The sequence below is a fragment of the Cyanistes caeruleus genome, chromosome 7 (assembly GCF_971803275.1).
Source record: "Cyanistes caeruleus chromosome 7, bCyaCae1.hap1.1, whole genome shotgun sequence".
Taxonomy (NCBI): Eukaryota; Metazoa; Chordata; class Aves; order Passeriformes; family Paridae; genus Cyanistes; species Cyanistes caeruleus.
In genome coordinates, this window is record NC_141707.1 from 37,344,068 (window position 1) to 37,370,023 (window position 25,956).

The 25,956-nt window shown below is 39.3% G+C and overlaps 1 protein-coding gene across 2 annotated transcripts in view; it reads left to right on the forward strand.

Annotated features, from left to right (window-relative positions):
* ARHGAP15 (Rho GTPase activating protein 15) overlaps positions 1-25,956 on the forward strand; it is a 322,285-nt gene that overhangs the window by 5,440 nt on the left and 290,889 nt on the right. For both annotated transcript variants that reach the window (XM_086898275.1, XM_023931396.2), the window contains one exon: positions 11,393-11,572. In XM_086898275.1, coding sequence (XP_086754401.1) covers positions 11,393-11,572 — 180 coding nt within the window. The remainder of the gene's footprint in view (positions 1-11,392; positions 11,573-25,956) is intronic.

Genomic DNA, 25,956 nt, shown 5'->3' on the forward strand with positions numbered 1-25,956 from the left:
ACATTGCATTCTTGGTTAATTCATTAGGAAAAAAACCACCAAACAAAGTACAGTAATGAGTAATCAAATTCTTGTGATGGTTTTTAGATTTAGGATTAACCCATTTAGCATTAATCCATCTGCTCTTTGAGTGCCAAAGAAAGCAGAAACAGCCCAAGTAAAAGCATGTCAGCTCCTCCTCCTTCATTAATCCTAAACCCTGGAAAAGGCAAGGAGTGACCAAAGTTTTAGCAGAAGCTTAGAGGAAGTGGTGTCTTCAACCCATTCTTGAATTTCCTTTGGGCAGTCAGCACTAGCTCCTGCTTGAGTAGGATGCAGTCACAGACACCTGAGTCATTCAGAATTGCTGCACAGAATTTGAAAACTTCCTTTTGAGCTTTCATTTTCTTCTGAAGTTTGTAAAAAGTCTTTTGTAAAACCTTTCTTAGAGTGGAGGTAGCTGAAAAGGGGGAATCTATTAAGACGTGGAGTGAAAATTGTATAGAATAAAAGGATGAAAGAAGTTAAATGAAGATATTACTCATCAGAGTTGTAGCCTGCACCAAGATTCAGGTGTTTAGGGAACAAAGTTGTTGCAGCCAAAGGACATTTTAGCCTCAGGTGCACAGGACTGCACAGGTTCATTTGAGCTGAGTGCAGCCATTTCATCCAAAAAGGGTTTTGAGGATGCTGCCTCATAGACCCAGTGGGAAATGTAATAGTCATCAAGTATTTTTGCCCTGAACAGTGCTGGGGGCAGATGAATGGCTGTGATTGTTTCACTATGAGTGTTGGTGCTCGCAAGCAGCTCTGGCTCTGCCATGTTCTGTGTGCTGTTGGTGTTGATTTTGGCTTTGTGCAGCACATCTGTGGTGGGACACAGGTGGCTGTGGCCTCCTGGCCTGCAGAAAACGTGTACAAGGTTTCCTGGAATCACCCTGAACCACCTTAGTGAGATAAAGTTTTCCGGTTCCTCAGTAAAGAATTTCATCTGCAGCAGAAAAATATAAATATAATTAACAGAGCCTATTGCCTCATCAAAGAAATCATGTCAGGGGAGTTGGAAATAGATGATCTTTAAGGTCCTTTGCAACCCAAACCATTATATGAGTGTATGAAATTAACTTTTTGACAGCACAGCACCCTTGGTATTTCCCCTGTGCAGACATCTTAGCTGCACAATGTGGTATCAGATGTTATCACAGAGAGCAAGGGCCTTTGTTTTCTCTCCTCTTTGCCCCGAGCAGCCTCGTGGGGCAGGCACTGCTGCTGCCTTGTGCTCTGTGGCAGCGGTGGCTGGAGAAGAAAGCGAACTGGAGGCCCCATGAAATGCAGAAGAGGGGCTTGCTCAAAGCAAACCACAAAGAATTTCCCTTTCTGGTTCCTGCTACAGCTCAAAAGTTTTCTCCTAAAACTGTAGGTGCCATCTCTGCTGCATTTCACAGCAGCGTCTCTTGGAAGTGCAGCACCAGGAGCTCCGCAAAGGAAAGTGGAGATGGAGTGTGGGAACAGATTAAAAGTGTCTGGAGGATTTTTTCCTCCCTCAGATGGGAAGTGGGAGCAGTGAGAAGAAGCAGGGGAACAGCTGCAGGATCACAGCACAAAAACTGCTGCAGATATAGATGATGGGAGATGGAGAGAGGGTGGGAGGGACTGTTTCATGTGCACAGCACGGGAAGTCAAACTCCATCCGGGGGAGTGGGAGGGAGGGCATCTCTCTGTCCAGATAAAGCACAGAAGCTCCTCTTCTTAGAGCTACTGAGGCAGGCAGGGTCAGCAAGAAAAAAATGTGTCACTGTAAGTTTCAAATAAAAAGAGAAATAAGTTTATTATAAATTCATTTTATTCTTTAATTTATTTTTAAAGTCTGAAAAGATTTAAAGCCTTTGGTATTCAATAATCTCAGTATCTCAGTTTGACAGATGTCTTCTGTGGGATGATGGGTATATGGAACTGCAAAAAGGATTAAGACAGAGCAAATGTGCATTGAATCTACTAAGCTGAGGAGCTCTGAGATACTCTAAGAGGTTAAAGCTACTGGTGCTACTTCACCAAAGGCTTTACAGAACTCAAGAAGGCATTTTTTCTGGTGAAGGGGATGGTTCTGCTGCAGGACCTGAGGGCTGGAGGGCAAAGTGAGGCAAGCCCTGTTCAGTAGTTCATGATGTGTTCAGTAGTTCATGATGTGTTCAGTAATTCATGACGTATTCAACAGTGCCCAGCTGATTTAGAGGTAGGATGAGGTAAAACTTGTGTGCAGTTTTACCAGTGATGGATGTGAAATGTTTTCTCCCAATGAATCATCCCCTGGAGCTGTGGGGAGGGCACGATCAGGCTGCCACACCCTGCCCAAGCAGGCCTTGTGACAGTCCAGCCCTGGAAAGTAAAGCCCAAAACTTCTGGTGGCAAAGCTCTGAAATTTAGAATTTCCAGGAAGTTTGTTTCTTTGGCTATTTGCAGTGAGCTTTCAGGTGTTTAAAAAATATTTTTCTAATACATCAGTTTGTCTTGTGGTACAAACTCTTCTACTTCTCCAGAGAGTTTGGGCTGTTCCAAAATTACCATCGCCACATGTCTGGTTCAGGTAAGCATGGAAAGCTTGGATGAATATCCAAATCTCTGTGAGGAGAAGTTCTGCAAAATTGAGCTGGAAGTATTTCAAGCAGCCTTACTTTGAAATTTCTGTCACTTCTGCTTCTGCTTGTATCTGTAAATACTGCAAGAATAACCTTTCCCATAGTATCTCATCACTTCAGATCTGGCAACATTAAAAGTAACAACACTTTTCTGAACATTTAGGCTATAGGAACAGATTTCTTTCAAGCACCGGGGAAAATTTGTGATTCTTATGTGATCTTCCTAGAGAAAACATTGAATTTTTTTTCTTTTTTCTTTTTTTTTTCTTTTTTTTTTTTTTTTAAATTCCGAATTAGACAGCTTTAAACTAAAAAGTTACTACGAAACAAGCACCAGGTGCAGGTGCGAAATGAGTTTAGACTGGTCAGTCTAGAGGTGTGTGAAAAGCCATGGCTCTACTCAGTACTTACCTGCAGTAAATAAACCTTAAGTAAAAAAGAAGGAGATAGAAGGAAATTTTCTTTTCTTTATGAGTAGGACAGGTCAGGAATAACCAAGCACTTATTAGGTAATATTTAGTGTTAAACCAATAAAATGAATGAATTATAAATTATAAAAATAAATGAATTATAAAGCATGAATTTCATGCTGCTGTAAATTACTTAATACCATTGGTCTAATGTCCAGACCATTCTAGTCCTGCTGCTCAGGGCCACAGGAAGCATTAGAAGTGCTGTGTACAGGATGATACTCACAGATTGTTTTTCAATACTGAGCCTATATAATAAATATTCTCCATCAGAAGGATTGTAGCCTAGCTTGCACAGCACAGAAAATAGAGGCAGGTGTCGTGGATCAGAAGCAATCCAGAAAGAAATGAAAGGTGCTGCCAGCAGGAAGACCTAGAAGTAGCATTTTTTTCCCCCCAGGCATGTTCTTTTACATATTCAACTGAATTTCTACTATGGACAACTGTTCCCAGAACATATGCAGGCCAAACTGTACACAAAGGATACAGGATACTTTTGGCTTCGAGTTCCACTGGAAGCTGAGATATTGAATTGACATGGGAATGGTGAAAATAGACTCCATTATGCTATCCCATATGATATATTGGGACAGAAGAACTTTTGAAACAACTGCTACCTTTTCTGAGACCTTCCCATGTAACATAATTAGGAAACTAAGCAATGCAAGAGGAGGCATGACCATATGAAGTCAAATTTCTTTTACCCTGTTATATGTGGCATTTTTTTGTTTTCAACAATATCCCAGTGGTATTTCCAAGCAGGTTTCATCTGTGCAGGGAGGACCTGCAGACAGCAGGTCAAGGAGCATTACAGGATCAGAGTTGGTGGATCTGGAGTCATAAAATGTGGATGTGAAGAGTTTGTCATTGTACCCACAAAACTTTGGGACAGTAACTCTCCCATTCTCCTCTCTAATTCTCAGAACATTTCCAAGCAGATAGGAAAGCATTTCCAGAGGGAGCAGGTCTCTGCCCTGTAGAGACCAAGCAGATTTTCCCTGTTTTCCTGTCATCTGCCCTGCTCTTTTTAAGGGTTTATCTATGCATAAAAAGGAACAGACTCTGGGGTTGTCATCTTGTATGAAATTCCAGAATAACACAAAGGAGGACTTTAGACCCCTTTTAAATCCTCATTCATAACCACTGTCAGTCCAGAAGAGACACATAAATTTTCTCTATGTTTCTCTTCATCCAATCCTGGAGACAAATCAAGCAAAAATTTATAAAGGTTAATTTTTCCACTGAATATATTTGGATAAGATATTTTGCTGCCATTTGCTTGATATAAGCCTTTTGTTATTTTATTTTATCCGTCTAAGCTTTGTGTTTTTTTGGATATTAGGCTAGTACATGAGATTTCTGTTTTGAGAATTACATAGTTGCTAACCAAGAGTTGTTGTAAAATATAGCCCTCTCTTAATATAAGAGAATAGATCAAAGAGGTTGAAATTATCATCATATCAGGGATCAGGTTAAAATCTCACTGATAACAGGTTTTTCAGCCTAAAGTCTTGCTTAATGCTTTATTCTTGTATTGAGTTACTACCTAGAAGGTCTGTTAAGGACCTTGAGAGGACAAGAGGGAGTGGCTTCAAGTTGTGTCAGGGGAGGTTTATATTGGATTTTAGGGAAAATTCCCTCACTGAATGGAAGCTTTGGAACGGGCTGCTTAGGAAAGTGGTGGAATGACAGTCTCCAGAAGTGTTCAAAAAAATGTAGATGTGATGCTTAGGGACATGGTTTAGTGATGGACCTGTCAACAGATGATGTTAAAGGTATTTTCCAAGCTCAATTATTCTCTGATTCTATGATTTGGGTCAAGCTGTGTTGAGAGATTTGCCTTTAGGTGCATCCTTCATAGAGAGACTGAATGATATACCTCAGAGCATAAAATTCTGTGAATAATGGTTTGGGCAGCTTATGCCCCACATGGTAACAGAGAAATTCTGGACAGTGAGATATAGCTCCAAACAAAGCATAAAAGATTATTTGCTCATCTCTTTGACCACAGCTGAGAGATGGGCAACTGTACATATAAATTGGAGTGGGCCAGTTCTGCTTTTATTTGCAGAAAGTCCACAAGTACTGGACTAGAAAAGATTAATTGCAAGTAATTACAAAGTAATTACAGCTTCCATGATCCTTGTGTGTTGTCTGTTCTGAGACACCACCAAAAGCCCAATTTGGCTGCAACAGGTTAAAAAATTAAAGCAGGGTGTGATAATTAATGCTGATGAACATGGTTTTTGTAGGACTTAGGGTGCATCAACTTAGAGATGAGATTGTAATTTTGGGTGATAAGGGAAACTGAGCTGCTGAGTTTGGGACATTTAACTTTTTACAGCAGGTTGAACCCAACACTAAATTCTGGTTGGTTTATTGTATATCTGATATAAGCAAACAAAAGTGGAGTAAAGAGCTGGGCAGTGGTGATGTGTCATGGCTGACCTCTTGCTTTGATTAAAGGTAGGAGTGATGAAATTAATCCTGTTTCCTAGGTACCTGATATTTTTTTTTGCAAATGAAAAGGCATAGGAAGGTCAGATCTGCTTGGTATTTTCAGTCCAATGGATTTCTCTGTTTTCCAGTACTCAGATAAACTGGCTTCAGGACACTCCTGGGCACTGGCCCAGGACACTGTATCCCTCAGCAGCCTTTCCTGTTTGTGTCCCTGCCCTGGGCACAGGGGTGAGATGTGTCAGCTCTGAGAGCAGCGTGGTGGGGATGGCTGAAATAAAATAGACACAGCAAAGTGCAGATAGCAATAATTAAAAAAAAAAGGCAACCATCTATGGAACAATTTAGTGGTTATCCTCTCTCTTTACAGGTAGGTTTTTTTTTCATTTGTGCACCTTTATTTTCCATCACTGTGTGTGTGTTTAAGCACTTGCTGTCCCGAGCTGTGCAGAGATATCCGTGCCACAGGCCAAGGGCAAAACCTCACAGCAGCAGTATTTATATAGGTGTGTTGATTTTGGTGATGAACACTTTCACAGACACAGTGACACATTCTCCTGAACAGCTCCTCAACTCCCCACTTGTCTGGCATTCTCTTGTTTGTTTTTATGTTTTCAGTTGTTAATTACAACTTCCATTTTCATGGTTTTGCAGACTCACAGGTCTGGTGTGACGGTGAACCTGGTGCTGATTTTTATCCTTCTGTGATATTGCTGCATTGGGTTTTGTGGATGCTCTTCAAGTACTGTGTGTTCTTGAGCAAAATACTTAAATTAGTCTATGCAACAAGATGCACTTCAATTTTGCAGTGTTTGCACTCTGCTGTGTCGAGAACTTTCATGTTCATTATGCGTCTGACGTGACAGCGGTGCAAGTCATAAGCAAAAAATATGGTAGAAATGAAAAGCTTATTTAGAAATACTGAAAAATATATTATTTTGAAGTCAGAATCCTGAATAACAAATTTGAGAGCTTATATTAATTAGGTGCTTTTCTAAACATGTTGCAACAGTTTAATCGTAGAAACCTAGAATGATATATGTTGGAAGGGATTCTAAAAACCATCTTGTTCCAACTCCCTGCCACGGGCAGGGACACTTTCCACTATCCCAGGTTGTTCCAAGCCCCATCCAACCTGGCCTTGGACACTTCCAGGGATCCAGGGGCAGCCACAACTTCTCTGCTACAAGATGTTGATGAATTATCATTTGCATTCTGTCTTCTATTGTATGTAGCTGCAGGAAATGCAGGCATAGCTCAAATACTGCTATCTTCTTGTTTCTTGAAGAATTAATTCTCTGCTTTGTAGAAAATCTTCATTCTGACTTTACCAGTACTGCACCAAAACTCAGGAAATTAAGTTCTTGGCTAATACCAATCAGTCCACTTGTTATAGGGTCACTTTTTGGACAAAGCAGCATGTATAAAATGGATTAAAATCCTGATAAATTCAATATGAAACTCATTCTAGGTCCATGACGTGCTGTAGGAGGGTAATACTTACAGACTGTCATTCAGAGACAGAAACCACAATTCAACTACAAAAGATGTAATAATAGTAGGGATAAGAGCAATGCAATATCTTCATTTTTTTCAAAAAGCTAAAAAGTGTATTTCTGCTTTTTTGACAGAAACTCTAAATAGCAACAGAAGTGCTTGATTTTGTTTTGTTTCTTTTGTCATCTACTTTCTCTTCTCAAAGAGACAGAAAATAATTTTTCCCCACCAAACAAAAATAATTTACATATTTTCACTGTTATAAAACGTCATGATTCTGTGGAAGCTCTATTTTTAAATGAAACATTACAGAAAATCTTCTGGTGAATAATTTTGGCAATTCCCAGCACTTTGTGGGGAAGGAGGAGATCTGATCTTCCCCATTTCCTGCACAATTCTCTAAACCTGGGCCAGATTCTCAGAAGTGGGATGGCTTTGCTGTGTCTATGGATTTGCATCTGCAGTCACCTTTTTGTTTTTCACCTCTGCAACACTCATTATTTCCACACCAGGTGTTTGAAAGTCAGCTGTACATTTAGAAATTGGGGTTCTAGGCTCCTTAGGAACTGTCAAATGCCACTTGAATGTCTATCAGCCAGCTCTCCCCTGTGGTTGGTGCCTGAGCTCTGGTTTGACTCAGTCTGTTTCACTACAAGGTTGCTGTGCTACTTGCTGGAGTATTCCAAACACATGGACCTACTTATAGGAAAAGTCACTGCAAGAGCTTTGACCCACTGAGGCTGCAAATTTTATTAAAGGATGGACCCTATTTTCCTTCAAAGAAGGCTTTTGACCTCCTGAAGTATCTTTGAAAGTGACTGGTTGTGTAGGACTGAATTGGTTTTGCTGCCACAGTCAAAAAGGTGATTTTGTTCCTTCAGTTCAGTTTCTTGCACCATGAGTAAGTGATTCACCTTCTCTTCAGAAATTAAATTTCTCTTTTCTCATACCTACTGTAACCTCTTTTCACCACTCTGTTAATCAGTTTTCTCTTCTTGCATCATCCATCCATCTTCATGTCAAGGATTTTTGTTGCCCCTGACTATTCCTCACCCTTTTCCAACCTGCCCCTTCTGTTCCACAGTTCCCCAAAACAGATTTCCAAGAGGAATTTTGGGGCTCTTCCCTTGTTTCCCTTCTCTTTGGTTAATGTCTCAAAGTCCTGCCCCTCTACTCCAGGAACACTCTAAACAACAGGGTGGAGAGGAGGGGAAATTCTGTCTTGGTTTAATGTCTTTCTCTAGCAAATCAACCATAGGAGGTTTCAAAACTAAAATTTATATCCAGATGCTAACTGTTTGCCAAAAGGCAAATTAGCTAATTATATAATGGACATGGAGTGCCACACAAGCAGTTGCACGAGGCTTGGCAGCTCTGCCTTCCAAAGGAAGCGAAACAAATTCCCCTGCAAAACCAGCCCAAACTTGGCCCTGATGCTTCTAATAACAATTTGGAAGCACCAACTCATAAATGCAGAAGATAGGATCCTTTTTATGTTTTCTGACAATATTTTATCTGTTTCCTGATGGTCTTCCCCTCTGTTATTTAAAAAAAAAAAAAAAAAAAAAATTAGAATTAAAATAAGCAAACAAACAAACAATAGAGGAAGGGCAGAGTGTGACAATTACCAAATCCTCCTTGCAAATGCAAATGTCGTGCTGTTGCGTTTGTGGAGCTCATATTCAGGGTGCCATCTACTGGCATGTAGGGCTGGTGACGCTGTCAGGAGTCTGAATGGAGCTTGGACAGCAAAGGATTCCTACCTGAAAATCCTAAGGGCACAACTTTTGCACCTTTCCTCCATATTATGCCAGACCTCCTTCATATTCTGCAGGATCTCACTGTGTGTTACACCAAGACAAGTCTGATGGTGGAAATGTTCCATTTTGGGGTTTGTTGTTGTTTGCTTTTATAGCAGTTCCTGTAATTTTGGTATCTTGGAAAGCCTCCTTGTAATACTCTGATGTATGCAAATCAGCTCAAATTTTCAGGAAAATTAACCAAGGTTCAATGAGATCAGAATCAGAAGTTTCAGAAGTCTTTGCAGCCTTGCCATTTACTGCCTGTGTTCCTACTTGTGATCCAGGGCATGACTTTGTCACACTATTAAACTTTTTTATGTCACGTCATGTACTGACAACACCAGACAGAGACTACCTAATTAAAACTCACAATGCTCCCGAGAAGGGATATGTCAGAGTTTTATAGGTGGGAGATTTCAGAAGAAAATCTGAGTGATGTGCTCCAGCCAAACATTGGATCTGTGACAGAGCCAGTGCTGCTCTCGTCTCTCGAGTCTGATCCGCTCTCCAGCCTGGAGCCTACTGAAAATCTGTTGAGAAGCAATTTTGATTTGATACCAACATGAAATACAAAATGATTTGACTCTCCAAGTTTAGGAGGAGGAAAAAAATAATTTCCTGCTTGGAACTGCTGCAGTCCTTACTGCCAAAATGGCAAAGTGTCCCTGTGACATGGATTTGGGTGCTGGCTGCTCTGAAGGGTGGTGAGAAGATTCTTGGGGAGGGAGAACACACAGTGCTGCCCACCAAAGATCCATGCAAAGAGTTTTCTCAAGTACAATACACCAGCTCTGCAGCAGTCATAGGCAGGCATGCTCTTAAGTACCACAAAGCAGCTTTAATCTCATTTCTGTAACCTGAAGTTCAACTTCTGTGGGGATCCTTGAGTAACTGAGTCAATGCAGGGAGCAGCCAATGGGCACAATCTTTGTTTTTGGTATGATTAAACTTAGTGTTTCTATCATGGCATGTTCTGTTGTGTGAGTAATGGGCTAATATTAAAACCCTTCCTTCTTTCTCTTGTCAAGTACCGTCATGAATGCATATAAATTCCTCTGAAGGTGCCAAGGAGGTTGGAAATATGTGATCTTTAAGGTCTCTTCCAATCCCCAAAATAGTCTGTGGTTCCATGAAAAGCCTTCTGGACATGGTCTGGGGCAACCAATGCTAGGTGGTCCAGCTTGAGCAGATGACCTAGCAAGGTCTCTTCCACCCTCAGCCATTCTGACTGCATGACCTGTTGTTATCATCCTCTACATTTAGGGCAGGTTCCTGTGAGGAATGGTTTTATCAGTGCCAAGGGAGGCTGAAGCTGTGGGAGCTGTGTCCTCCCACCTGCCCAGGCTGTGGTCCTGCCCAGAGATGTGCAGCAGAGCTCCCCATCTCCCTCTCCCACCTTCACACCAGGACGATGTGTTCCCTGCTCTGATGTCTTCATAGTAATGGGCTTTATTGAAATCAAGGGATTTAATCTTTCAGAGCCTTCAGAAGTTTCGGGGATGTTGCTAGAAATAGCCGTGCTCTCCAACCCGTTTGGAAAACGCTGATTTCTCAGCAGTTTATACTATAACTGCACTTAAATGGATTTCCATTTCCCTGGCTCCATAGTTGGGAAACCAGCTATTTCAGCTTGTGTAGTATCTCTTCCTTACACATTTTCTCATGTGGTTACACAGCAATATAAAGAGCCAGTTTTCTTGTGGCTCTCAGTAGATTGCTGCACCCACGAGCTACATGTAGTAGTACGAGGGTGAGCAAGGGGGGAGGAAAACAGAGCAAGTGCTGTACATCACTGTCTTGATGTTTTCCACAGGGAATATAAAGCAACTTTTGCCTGCAAAAAATGTTTTGGGACTTTGAATAGCTAGAAGGGAGTTTGTTGGGTTGTTCTAACACCAAAATGGGAGGCTGAGCAGCAGCACTGTGATCACTCTAGGTCCACTGCCCACCCAAGGGCTTGAGAGCTCAGCAATTTCTCAATTTCAGATTTTAAAAATGGACAGAGAAACAAAAATCTCATCTGTGCTGCTGGTAGAATTGTGAAAATGAAGGGCTATTTTATCAGCTCCGGGTTTGGCTGTAGGACAGGGTTAGCAGGGTTGCAGTGTGGCCCTGAGATGCACTTGTAGCTCGCCCGTGTGGGACTGTGGAGGTAAGATATGTTAATTGGCTTCACAGCGTGTCCTTTCCCTTTGCAAGATTTAAAATGTGTCGTGTGAGCAGGGCCAAAGACAAAGTGGAGTGGCTGCCAGCTGGACGTGGCAGAGGCTTGCAGGGAGATTACACCATGGAGGAGAATGGCTTTTGAGATAAGGATAATCTTTTACATAAACTAACTCTTCCAAGGCAGTTTGGATGGGTGAGTGATAAGGACAATAATAAAACTACAGGCTGACACAGCTGATAGTTATCCTGGTGTTCAAAGATGATCAAGATCTTGCCAGCAAGATAACTCAGCTTCTTCTTCTGACTGCAGTGACACAGACCTGGCATTGATATGTTTTTTGTATGAGGAGTCCCTGGATTAATGCTCTTATTTCACATTCTTCAGGTCAACCCAGCAACCATGGAAAGGTCTTCAACTTCTGATACGGCCTCTGAAAAGCCTAATCCTTCCCACCATAGCACAGGGGCTGTTCAAATGAGGATCAAAAATTCCAACAGTCACCACGACAGGCTGAGCCAAAGCAAATCTATGATTCTCTCTGAGAATGTGAAAGTCCCCGAGCCCGTAAGTAAAACACTCCTAATATTTTCTGAGTCTTCCAATTTTTTAAAATCTACGGAATTATTTTATGCATTTTAAGACACTGGTTCCTTTATCATCCTTTGAAAGGAGGGATTTAAGGTCATTAATGAATTGGAATAACAATTTTCCTTCATGAAATACAGAATTTGGCTTTGGTGACCATGATCATAACACCTACTCAACATTTCAACTCTCAGTTGTAACAACACCTATGCAAAGCACAGGTAAGTAGACAATAGCACTTCCAATTTCAGGTGCATGTCTCAGTTTCTTAAAAAGCAAACTTCAAAAGCAGACAGAAGAAAACAAATGGAAATTTCCAACTCTGCAAATAAAGAACAACTTTGTAACAAAAATCAGTCATGCTGTAAGGCTGAATGAATCGTACAAAGACACTGGACTTATGCTGTTATTTCAACAGTTAGCAGAGTCAAAGGAGTTGAGCCATTTTTTTATCCATTAGCATTTTTTTTTAATTAAATAGTTAGTGATGAACTCTATTGCCAGTTGCATCCCTGCCCCTGTACTCCTTGTGAGCTACTAAACAAACTGATTGGTATGAGTCTCCCCTGGTTAATTTTCTTCCGTAATGGTGGCAACTTGCAGCTGAGGCCATATGATGTTACAAAATTATTTATGCAATGTTAGCCCCACTTTTTGGACTCCAGATCCATTTTGTTCACAGAGAATGCAAATGAGGGAGAAAACTCTGTTAGCTGGGGACAGAGTCCCAGATCTCAGCCACTTCTCACAACCATGCCAACCATTATTTTTTTGCCTTTGATGTAATGGATCCCTGTGAAATATTCAGCTTTTTGACAAAGTTATTGAATGGAGGAAAGCCACAAGACCTTCAGTATTCCCTTTCCTTTTTACTCAAAATTAAACCTCAAAATTTAGACTTTTTTAGAAATATGTTATTATAGTGATCTCTGGTATAACTTAACTAATTTCATCTTATATTTCTACAGTGAAAAATCTGTTTAGATATTAGCAGCTGTTAAGATACTCCTTTACCATTTATTTAAATTATATTCTTTGCCTCAGAATTTGTTTCCCCTTTTTATTTGACTTGCAGTGTTCCTCCACCAAAAGCTTGGAACCCTGCTTATAATAATTTACTGGGAATACTGTAATATAATACCAGGAAGAACTGTACCTTTGAAAAAGTTTAAAAGTTAAGTATATTTAATGGTGCCTAACATTTTATTGGCTGTGTTTAACAAAAGGCACTAGGCTGCAGTTGTTTTTGACAAGCATGAAAACATCACAGCATGAGACTGCAAAAGGAATTATGTAGAGAAATTACAAGTGATCCATCTCTCAATGAATTATCCACCTCAATAGCCTGCAGAACTCAGCTACCAATTAACACCTACTTTATTACATGTTGGGATGTACTTAATAACTTTCATGTGTTTATGCACTATTACCTTGACTGATGCCTCTTGTACAATTAGGCATAATTGGCATATCAATATGCAAAAGTTAAAAGGATTAACCCTCTTAAAACTAATGAGCATTTCTGTATCCAGCTGCTAAATGAGACAAAATTAGCATTTTTCACTTTTGGGCAGGATTTTATCATGCAGTTTCTCATTGTTGATATTACCTTGTTACATAACTTTAGTTTGGGGGATAGTATGCTGGACTGTTACAGAGCAAGGGCTCTGAAAAGTTAAATTAGACATAAATATTCACTGCTGCATCCCAACAACCACACCAGGTGCAATATATGTTCATTGGCTGGGAGCTGGAAAGTTGCTTTGTGTTACATTTGTTTAGCAGCTAATTACATAAAAGCGGAATTTTACCGAGTATATGTCATTTTACCAAGCAAACTTGGCTCCGACATAATAGATTGAAAGCTTGCCATGCTACTAATTTCCTTTCTGTTTCAATTCTTTTCATCTCTTTTTGCCATGCAGAATTTTCTGACTAGATATTGACAGGCTGAAAGTGTTTGGGCGTATTTACTTAAATAAGCCTCTTAAAGTTGTTTGCTGACGCCCAAAGTAAAAGCAGAATTCCTAAGGATCCAAATGCTTTCAACTGTGGGCTTTAAATGCAGCGAGTTAAAGGAGCAGTGAAATACCAGTTGTGTGTATCAGCCGTGTGCTGACATATCTGGGTATGTGCCCTGTGAAAGATTTGGGGGAAACTGCAGGGGAATATCCTCCATCCTTCCAAGTGTCCTGAAAAAGAAGGGTCCAGCTGATACACACATACATGTGTGTATGTATGTATATAAATTTAATAATATTGTTTTAAAAATCAAGACACTCCTCACATTGCACTTTTCTACACAGTCTTGCATTTAAAGGCACACAGATCCCTGCTAAAAGACACATATTACCAGAATATTAATCAAAGCTAATTATTTTGTGCTTGAAGAGAAAAAGGATTTATCCTCATCCTCCTGCTTGGAAATTTTCTCTTTTCACAGTCTGCCTCTATTTAGATGATGGATATAATCCATGAGGCATCCATTGATTATGTTTATTTTCTGTTTTACATTGACTGAATATTTTTGTCCTATTATTGGAGAGATTTTTCTCTTGAAAAACTCGAAGCAGCTGAATAAAAGATTCCATACTTTTGCTGTCCATGTCTGGGGTGTGCAATATACTCCCTTCTATTAGTAAATGGGTCAAATTCTTTTTATTCAAATTATGCAAAACCTACTCACTTTAGAGGATTAAGGCGATCAGCCTTTGGCGCATTTTGAACAATCAATAGAAATATAGATTTCTAAAACTTATTTTGGGAAAGAGGAAATGCCCACTCTAGACAATGAAGGACTTAAACCACAGGCACAAAGGTGGAAAGATGAGTGGTGATTTATAGAGGAGAAAAATGCCTAATTTTCTCTGAGGGATTTGCTGTATTCTGAAGCATGTGCCGTGGTGCTTGTAAACACACCTGGGGCTACACTTTTGAAGGTGAACAGATTATTTTCTGCAGTGTGACAGGGGAGGATGTGCATCATACATCAGTAGGGCCATATGCAAGTGTGCATTTTATAGTGGTGCAGATGCAAATGTGGGAGGCAGGAGCTAAACACGCAAGAGATTATTGGGGGTTTATGTTATTTATTTCAATGGAAATGCCTGAGTGTTGTGCAAAGGTTGAAATTGATATTAATGAAGAGTCTAAAGAGCACAAATCATGAAGCTGGACACAGACAGTGGCAAGTGAGGGCTCTTTCTGGGCTTAATGGTAGCATCTGAACTAGCAATGTAAATGAATATTTGCTATTTTCATCTGTTAAACCCCAGGGAAGTGCATTTTGCTTCATTCAGAACAACTTCAAACAATGAAATGTATTTTTTATTGGTGTCTATATTAAGAATTAGAACCTATTTAGACATTCCAAAATGTTAATGTATTAGAGCTTTCTCTGATTAGGTTAAACAAACTGGTAGGTTTATTTATCTCCCTAATACATTATCAGAGAAATGGGAAGCAATCTTCTTTTGTTTCTTACTCCTGTGATCGTAGAACACTTGCCAAAGTTATGGCTAGCCAAAAAGACAGAAATAAATTTGCTAAAAATATAAACCTTCTGTTTAGCAGAGTTTTTGAGCCATATTTTGTAATTGCAGGGCTTCTACATGTTTACTTCAAATCAAGCTTATAGTCAAGTTTGAGGCTTTGTTTGTATAGATTGTCCTGAAGTAGATCCTGATATTTAATTAAAATGACACTAAATCACATTGAATTGATAAGACTTGGCATCTCAAACAAAGGTAATTGCCCGTATTGGTTTTGTACAAAAATAGAGCTGCTTGGAAAATGTGCAGCCAACACAGACTGTCAACTCCATTTATAGATCAATATGTGAAAACCATTGATCAGGCAGGCATGTGTAACAGTAACACTTTGCATTTATTTGTTGTTTTTATACCACGTTAAGGCTTACAGGATTATCGGCTTCCAAAATATTTTGACTTCCTCGTAAATATGTTATCTGTTTAATGTTAATTACAAGACAGTCTCTAGCCCTCTTTTAGAGTATTTTCAGTTTCATTGCTATGGGTAGTTTTAGCTCAAAAAGGGATTATTTCAATCTCTGCAAGATCATCAGAGCTTATTTTATAGTGTAGTTTATTTAGGGAAAGTTTTTGAGGGCAGCTCTTTTATTTTTCTTCTCCCAGTTTACTTTTTTTCTTGGAGGAAAAGTATATCTTGACAAAATATTTCTAAAAGCAGAAAACCTTCTCCTGATGCAGTTTTGAAAAATGTTCTCTTTACTGTGATCTAATAGTGAGTGCCCAGGCTTTATTCCCTGCAAACTTCATCATCATACACTGTTGTGCTGCAGATGCAGCCACGTTTGTCTCTATAAAGGAAAAGTGCTGTGTTCCCTTCAAGGTGTACACAAATCATGTTATAGTACCAGGACAGATATAAAAAAATAAATGAGCTTCACATGACAAGGGTGGGAATTTTTAATAAATGCAAGCTTACACCTTGTTTGCTCCGAGTATTCCAGGGTAGCTATGAAAGCTGTGGGTCCTCAAACATAGTCCAGTTTCACTTCTTGAACATGAATATTGCTAAAAGAAAACAAATGTGTTTAGTAACCTTAGTCATTCTCCTTTCCAGGGCAGGAAAATGAGGAATGAAGTGTGTCATATGTCCCCTTGGTGTATTCAGAGTGGTTTTGTGCTTTGGAAACGTAGATCTGCTTTCTGCTGAGTGTTGTGCCCACAGACTGTCTCCTTCAGCCCTTGGTTCCTGTTTTTCATCCATTTCAGTGCCTGTATCCCTCACTCCCTACCTGAGGAGCTGCTCTGGCCCCGGGGCTCAGGCCCTCAGCCTGCACAGATGTGCCCCTACGTGCTCATGTATGCTCTCCATATCACAAAGTCCTCTGACTTAAAGGCTGAAAGTAAAATATTAATTCATGAGCCCATTTTAGGGCTCAGCATAACCTCAGTATGAGATTTTTCTCAGGTTTGTCTCCCAACCTTTTTACAGGACCAATATTTTGTGTGCAGGTGTGTTTTTAGGTTTGAAACAAGCCTTTCGATTTTGTGAATATTATTTTTTTTTCTATTTTCTCAAATATGCCCTGTGAGAATTTTTTACATTTACATTTACATCATAGCACTTCAGCTGAAATAATCCTGGCTAAAAAAAAAGTTAAATTTATTGTTCAACTCCCCATTTATTTCTCCTCCCCACAGTTTCACTGTAGCATTTCAGCTGTGTAGCTTGATAGGCAGCATCATAATGAGATCATAGAAAAAGGAAATAACCAGCACCTATTTCTTCTTGAAAGCAAGGATAAATTCATTTCAGCTCTATTAAAAGAGTGGTGAATGTAAATGGTTTGGCTTCCTTGTTAAGCCAAACCGAAGTTCAGACGAGATATTATATGAGTCAGAATTGCTGATTTTGACTTTTACTCAGTGTGACAGAAGGGTAGGAAAAAAGGTTCTAAAACTCCATTTTTCCCCCCCCTTCTTTTTTTTTTTTTTTCAATCTTACATTATCTCAAGCTGTGAAAATCTTTACTCTATTTACCAAGCACAAATTAGTCTTGCCAAAGGTTCTGAAAGTTTGCTACTTCAGCTTAGATCCTAAAACTTCAAAGAGAGCTGCAACTCCACAAATTAGTGTATGTGCTCTGCCATGGCTATTTTCACTTGAACTTAGCTAAATTCGTTTATAATTTAGTGCTGATTGAACGCTGCCATAAACGTACACGAGACACATTTTTTAAAGTTAGTCCTCTGATTACTAATTTGAATAAAAAACTCTAACCTTGTTAGCATCTGGACTTATTTTCATAATAACAACCCCTTCAGAACCTACAAAGTAATGAATAATTGACAACAAATGAAATGTTTTGATAGTTGTCGGCACAAAGCATGTTTAATGTTTTGTGTTGCTTCCTAGCTAATTATGTAGATGACACATTTGTCAGACCTTGACTGCCATTAGAAACGTGTTTCCAGAGGGGAGAAAAACAGGCTATTCATAGAGTAATTAACTAGAATGCTCAATGACCTGTGAGAGATTCAAATGGCTGCCAGTTCAGACATTGTTTTGTTACAGAAGCAGAGGGGTAATTAAAATTCCAAATTACAGTGCTATGATGAAGCATTTGTTTGTTGACAGTATACTCTTACTCTAGTTTGTTAATTCTTTTTTAAATTGCTTCTAATCCATTTTATAGCTTTAGGAGTTCCGTCTTTGAATTTACTGACAACTAATATTATGGGAAATTGTTCTTCGGCGGAGCTCGGCGGGGTTGGCAGTTGGGTGGGAGCGCAAGGTGGGTGGGATGGAACCACGGCTCTCCCCCCAAACCCACACACCATGTGCTGCCACCGAGACGCGGCTAACGCGGCGCATCTTGTGAAATGATATGTTCATAATTCTGCGTTAGGGAAGATGTCCGCTTAGGGGAGGAAATGGTTCAGATAAAGTAATAATAATCAGACAAATTGAGGGAAGGTGTCCTAGAACGTTAGGGGAAGAGCGGTGATGGGGCCGGGGTGACCGTGGGTTAGGTGAAGCACTTTGGGAAGCCGAGGTCTGCTCGGTGACGGAGATTTGGAGGACAATTGTCTGCTTAAAGAAATCAAGCACAAAATATGAGGAATGGGGTGTTTCATAAGAGTCGAGCGTATCTTTGCCAGTGCCCTTTGCAGGCAGTAATGGACCTGACAGGGTAAGCTGTCTTTTCTCCTCCAAATGGGGACTCTTTGCAAGTCCGAAGTGTTAAAGTTCTCTAAACAATGAATTAAATGCAAGCCCGGGTGAAATATTTATTTACTTTGCCAAAAGTGAGACTCTGGTTTTGTTAAGGAGATGTGACAGAAGTAACATGGTGTTTGATGCAGGAGAGCTGACAGCGGCATGGAGTGAGCGCTGATTATCCCGAAGACACTGTCAGCCGGGATTGATTTCCACTTTCTCCGTTTATGTAACGGTTCCTGTAATACAGCTGACCCCAAATCACGTTACCTTGTCATTTCTCTGCATGGATCAAGAAGAGATGAGCTGAAAATAGCTAGGCACTGACCTTGAACTTGGCGGAGAAGTGAGAAGTGACAGCGGGGGATGCTCTGCGGGCGGCTGCTCTGCGGCCACGGCAGCACCAGGGGGCAGAGCAGCACCAGGGATTGCAGCTGGAGCAGCTGATCCCACCGACCCAAACGCCTTTCCTCCCCCCTTTTCCTTCTCCTTTTTGTTCTGGTTTTTTTTTTCTTTTTTTTTTTTTCTTTTTTTTTTTTTCTTTTTTTTTTGTGCGTGTTTTTTTCCTTTAAAAATTGGGGAGATGCTTGCTAGAAGAGCAGCTGGCTCTAAAACACTGGAGTTCCCATCATCCAACGCTTGAAAATGGAATTATTTGAAAGGATGATCAATATTAAAATATCTCCTAACTGAGTGCACTGTTAAGAAGTTTTGCATCCTCTTTATGAATAACCTCCCCCTCGTTGTTTTCCTAACACCTAGTGAAAAAATGCGACATTTGCTTTATCATTAATAGAGTTTTCTGCAATTTGGGTGGTTTATGAGAAGATAAATGCATTCCTCAAAGTCTACGAATCCCTTTGAGTTTCATAGAAAGCTTGGTGTAGATACATATATAAAATATTTTTAAGCTGATAGGACATCTAAAAAACGGTAAAAATTTTAAAGAGGTTTCTTTTTCTTTTCAGATGAGACACTTCTCTCCGTTGCAATGTATGTCTTGAGGGGGAAAAATGAAAACCTGGTTATGAAAACATTATTTAATTTACCATCTAAAACCCATGCTTGACTTCTTTTGTTCTACATTTTCTTTTAATCTCTTAAGAGCCTGATGCTGGTAGGAGATGTGGAGATGTGAGATGGCAGTGCTGGTTCTTCTCAAGGATCTGGGGATTTGGGGTGTCACTGCTCGGGACAGGACCTGAACTCACCTTTTAAGATATTTGGCCAGAGCTCCCACTCTCATTTGTTAACACTGAGACACTGATAGGAAAATAGATAAACACTCAAAAAAATACTTTCTAAGGTAGTGTTGGTAGTTCTTCACAGAACACAGGGAAAGACAAGGTGTAAATAGGAGTTTCTTAATTAGTAATTATTGATTTTGTTGTCATCTATAGAAGAGCAGTGGAAATTCATGCTAAGACCAGTTTTTCTACATATCATATAAAATGTGATGTCTTGTTTAAGAGCAGAGAACAGGCACAGACTGAACTCATTTCTCACTGATAACAGGCTGTGGAACCAACAGGAGGAACTTAGAAAGAAGAAAGAGTAAAAGACACTCCTCTTCATTCTTTCTATCAGAAATGTGTGAAAATGGTGAAATGAGGTGAATTCTAAGACTTGTAAATGTTCCTCTCCTTCATTTTATCTTGTTCAAACCCAAAGAACCATCATGGAGTTGAATCAGGAATTTGTAGCTCAAAACTCTGCAGAGTGTAGCCTTTGAGCTGTCCTGGTAAGACAATGGAGCAGGACTTTATATCCAAGAAAACTTGGACATAAAGTCTGAACCAACCAGAACCCTCCAAATAATATTATTTTCTCTACCTTAACATCTGATTCAAATGGCAATGATACCAGTGCTTTTGTATTACCATCATTTCAGAGTCCATACATATATCCTTGTGGTCTTTACCAGTAAGAAAAAATGATTTCATTGGATCTCTGCTGATTCTATTCCTCAGCCTTCTAATTTTTTGACTGTTTTATCCTGTAAGAGGTGGCATCCAAATACACAGACACGTTAATGACACTGAAATTGCCATCATGATGCTAAACAGACCAACACTTTATAAAGTTGCATCTTTTTGATTCAGGAGTGAGATAGCAGCATGCTGTGACGTTAACAAGATAATTTTATATGCATACTATTTCACTTGGCTTCCAAGATAGCCTTCAGTTGTATTTATTTATTTCAACCAAGTGGAGAAGGAGCTGGACTGGAATTTGTCATGTTTCCATGGTCCCAGCTTGGACATTTGCCTGCCAAAGGGATTTTTTAGTCCTTTTTTCTGTTTCTCCACCTGTAAAGTGGAACTGTGGAGAATATATATTTCTTTTCCACACATTAAAGAGGTTGCCTCAAAGCTGGTTCAACTGTTATGTTTCAATCATGCTCTTTATGTAGATAATTCCATTCTCATCATATTAACTCTATTAATTAAAACAGAATTATTCCACAATTATGCTAGTGTAACTGAGAGGAGAACTTGGCCCCAGGTCCTGTACATTTTCCTTATCTATATTCTCTTCACTTAACTGTTTCACTATTTTTCATCCAAAAAAGCCTTATTTTGGCTTCATCATTAATCAGTTCTCTTCCCTTGATTCTATACCCCTGTGCTTTCAGCAGCGTTAGGTTTCTCTGAGGGCCTTTGTGTTCTGTACTGTATATTTCAAAAACTATGCTTAAAAAGTGTTGTTTAAAAGAGTCTCTCTGGAAATCTGTGTCAGTGCACACCATGACAGGGAACATAAGCTGTGGAATTATATTCCTTTTACACTATCTTTATTAAATACTGTGTTACAGCTGAATTGTGGCATCTAAGACATTTCCTTTCAAAAATGCCGTCAGATTTGAAATATGTAGGTAGTGAAACTGAGATTATATCAAACTTCCCATGGCTAGTCTTGGGCACCTGACCTGCATAGCTTCCCACAGGGGAAAAGTAAGCTCCATTTCTTTAAATTTCCAATGAGAAGGGACATGTGTCTCCTTGCATTGAGCTACATGATATCACATCATGTGGCACCGAGTGACCCAATGCAACATGACAGGAGAGGTAAAGGACCAGGGTTTTTTCCTTTTTTGTTTGTTTTATTACTGCAGTGAAATATTCGCAGTACCAATGAGATGAAATGGGCATCAAATTATTTTGTGCATGCCCTAAATACATGTGCTATTGCACTGTGTATGCACACGCTTAATAAATGTTGTTTAATGTGCTGAGAAGGGGTTTTAAAACAGACAAGAGTGTCCTTGTTAGGCAATGTGCCTATTCTTAGACAAATAGTTGACAGCAGAATTCTCCTGCCCTAAATCAGATCAAATTTCCTCTGAAGCCAAAAGCCAACCTTTCTTTTTTTTTTTTTTTTCTTTTTTTCTTTTTCTTTTTTTTTTTTCTTTTAGGATCTGCTCCTGTCTTGTTAACATGGTAATATTTTATTTTCTGTTTGATTCCCTGTTTGGTGAGATTCATAGCCTCAGTGGAAATGGGTCTTTATCATCCATGATTTTGTAGTTAAGGGTGTGCCTGCACACACAGCCATGGCACAGCTGGATTGAAACCTCCCCATTCCAAGGGCCCAGAATCCAACATCTTGAGAGGAAGAAGGAGCTTCATTTCTCAATATGCAGCCTATGGTAAAAAAAACAAAACCAAAAAAAAACCACCTTTTTTTTTTTTTACTTACATGTCATAGACCAATGCAACTAAGTTATGTTTGTTATTTTAGAACAGTACAGAACATGCCTAAACTTTAGAAGCAGTTACACCTTTCTTTTTGTGGTTATTGACTCTCTGAGCTGCCACATACTCTGCCAGTTGCAGTAAAATGTGGCATTGAAGACCACAGCCAAAACCCAAGTAGAGTAAAAAATGTGTTTTCCTTTCTAATCTCTGAATCTTCCCCCAGTTTTGGAAACAAATTTGAAAGACTGCGAAATCCCCATCCTATTTTCCCTTACTTCTCTCTCCTGCCCCAGAGCTCTGTAAGAAAGATTGTTCTCCTGGATATTTCATCCATGGCCAGGACTGGAAGTGCTGCAGCTGTGATAAGAGAATCTGTTCTCATGACATCTCTAGCCCCAAGGCAGGTAGAAAACCCAGACAAGCATCCAAACTTTTGTTTGTTTACTTGGACCAAACCTGGATTTTGGACCAACTGAGCTTCCCATCAGTGATTCTGTCAACCTTAAGAGCTCATTCTTCTTGATTGTGGTCCTGAAGTCAGACTCTTACTTTATAACCTCATTACACAAAACCCCCCAATGTTTAAAAATTAAAATGCCAGGTGCCAACTCTTTCCAGTAGTTGGCTACTTTAACTTTGAGCTTTCCATTTTTTATCAGCAAATGATAAACTGAAAATTCAGTGTTCCCAGTTTAGATCTTTCTCAAAATTAAAGTGTAAATCTAAAGTAACCACCTGTAAGCACTAAAACCTGAAGACATTTGGACACAAGATAAACAAATTGTTTAAAGAACTGCCAATTGATTGCATCAGGTTTTAAGAATAACTTAGCAGGGAAGATCCAAAATTTGTGTTTTAACATTTTTGGGCCTGATTTTCTTTTCTTGGTTTTTTTTTTGGGTTTGTTTTTTTGTTTTCTTTTCTTTCCCCTTTGGAGGTGGGGAGAGTTCTGCATTTTGCTTTTTAAATTTTATTTAATCACAAAATTGGAGAGCTGGGAAAAGAAATAACATGGTTGTAGATAAACTGTTGCAGAAGAGTAAGGTTGACACCACCATGCAAATCTCAAAAACCTGGGAAAGGTTGGGGCAAAGGGGCTCATTGTGAAAAACATGGAGCAAGTAGGGATCAGAGGAATTTGGAGACAGGTGGGTGAGAGGAAATGGGGTTGGATAGGTAAATTTTCTGGGTGGAGCTGTGAATTGTGGCTGGAGGAAGGGTTGTGCTTCTGGTCTCTAGTGCTGGTGCTTTGGTGGCAGCCAGAGATAAAGCTCCTCATCAGTTTTGCAGTTTAGCTGACTGCACATCCAGGTAGGTTTGTTTTTCTGTGTATGGTGGTTTGCAGAGAATCTTGAGTTGCACTGAATTTGGCTAAAATTCCCAGTCCTCCAGTTTTGTGGGTCATATTTGTGTTGGTATAAACAAGAGAGACATCCTAGTGCACTCTGAGCACATGAACCACTAGCTCCTTAAAAATGTCCATCCTTTCCCCAGAATCTTTTTTGGTTTATTTATTTCACTTTCTTCATGTAAATTCTTTCATGTTTTTATGGCAGATGAGCCTGATTACATGAAAGTTTACCTTTCAAATACTTCCCATTTATCACACAGTTTTCTCACCTAGAAAATCCCAATGCAGCCACTGCTAATGTTTGATAAGATTTGTACCTGGTAGATTCTAAATTACATTAATGCATAAAGCCTGCAATGCTAGGCTCCCTATTGTTACAGTTATTAAAGCTGTAACTGAAATGATATCTTTCATATTGATCTTCAGCTAGCAGCTCTTATCCAGAAGCTTTGTTTCACATTAAAGACACTAATGATTGTCTCCACAAAATGAGCAGCTTAATAGTTAGAGAAAGTTAAATGGAAAAAACCCAACTTTGATAGCCACCTTTGATAGCTCTTTGCTCCAACATCTCTCATGGCCACAAAGTGCAAGCCAAGCATTAATAGACCTTTTAATAAAATGACTTGAAAGGAATCAATGGTATTTTTCACAAAGTCTAATTTCCAGCAAGTTATTTAAATGTTTGTATTCCTTCTGGACAGATCATGTCCTTCTGTAGCTGCCAGTTTTTCCTGGAATTTCTCAGGCTGTCGTCCTAGGGTTTTTAATTTTTATTTTGAGGGGGTCTGGTTTTGATTTACTGCTTTACTGAAATTTTGTGAAAAATGGAATAAATAGAAGCCTTGTGCTCTTCCAAGGCTGGCAAAATCTCCTGTAGACATACAGCCAACAGCCAAGTGTTTGTGGGGTGGAGGGTGAAGTCTAGTTAGAAATGTAAGAGCCTTTTTGGGTAGGCTCGGGTACCTTGGTTCCTTCGCAGCCTGTAAGAATTCCACCTCACCTTCAGGTGAAAATGGTGTCTCCTAGCAGCTGAAACTGTGATAAATGTAACTGCAGGACAGGAGCTCTGGCTGGAGTTTGTGGGTGAAGAGAGCAGAAGCACAAAACCAGGGAATGGTTTGGGTTGGAAGGGACCATAAACTCATCCAGTTCCATCCCCTGCCATGGGCAGGGACACCTTCCACCATCCCAGGCTGCTCAGAGCTCCATCCAACCTGGTCTTGGACACTCCCTGGGAAGGGGCAGCCCCATATTATTGCACTTGCTCTACTCCTTTTTCTCTCTTTTTTTCTTTTTTTTTTTTTTTCTTTTTTTTCCCTGGGATTTTTGTGTCGCTTTTCTGTTAGTTTTTAGTTCACTTGTTTGTTTTGGCTTAGGGTGAGGAGCAGCTGCTGGATCTTTTCTTGTTTTCAGCTAGGAAATTATTTTCCCCCATTTTTGGATGTGGCAGACAGAGTGGAAACTAGGTGTTTTCCATGAGACTATGCAGTGTGAGCAGAGAAATACATGTGAAATTTTTATATTCTCTAAGCTCATTTATTTTACTTGACATATGACAGATATCTATTTAAAGACTGATATTCAAGTGAAGGACATTTTTTTCTTTTTTTTTTTTTGATGACCAGAAGCAAACACACAAATTGTTCTATTTGTGATGAAAAAGAGGTTAATATTTATTATTTTACATAAAGAGAGTCATGGTGTGCTGACAAGGTAGAAGGTAAGGGATCAAATTAATTTGTATTACGATAAAATGTAGTTCAGCTGAGATCACACCCTCTGTTTTCACTGGGGGATGGTTTTTCCCTGATGAGCTCTAGTCAATCCACAGTAATGATTAAGTCAAATATCCCTTATGTTAAAAGTTCATGTATGAAATCATGAAAAGAAAGAAGGAAAGGGAATAGTATCAACTAAGAAATACCCAAAAAACAACAGAAGAGTACACTATGAAGAGTCCACAGCTACAAAATATTTCCGTCTTCTCTCAATATCTCATGAGGAGTCAGCCCTTATTTCTGCTGCTTTTTTTTTTTGTCCAGGCTCCACTGGAAAATCCTGGATTAAACTAATGCAAGGACATGTTTTGGCCGCTTATTATTTATTACAATTTTAGTTCCAGGTTTCAAAAACAATTAGGGAAACTGCTTAATAGGAAAATGACTCTAATTACTTGTTAATTGAGGTTATCTGCTTCACATTATTCAAAACGTAAATTGTGTTGACACTTGTACCCAGATATGATTACTTAATAAACAGACTGAAAATGCATCATGAATGAATTCACCCCCCCACCCAAAAAAAAAAGACATTTTATTTTTTGACTCTAGTTTGCTCATCTGAAAGATATTAAAAAGTGTGTATACAGTTTGCAGTAAGCTCAGTTATAGCATGTTAGTACAAAAAAATAAATTATACGTTTCAAGCAGTGAAAAGATGAAGGACTGAAATTGAAAAGCAAAAAGGTTTATTAAGCTTGCACATAATATATTCAGGTAAGGTTTGCACACAATATGAAATGGGGTTACATGAAGTATGGTGTTACCTTTTGAATAAATAATTTAGCTGATAAATCAAGTACGTGCATCCAAAAAAATACCAGT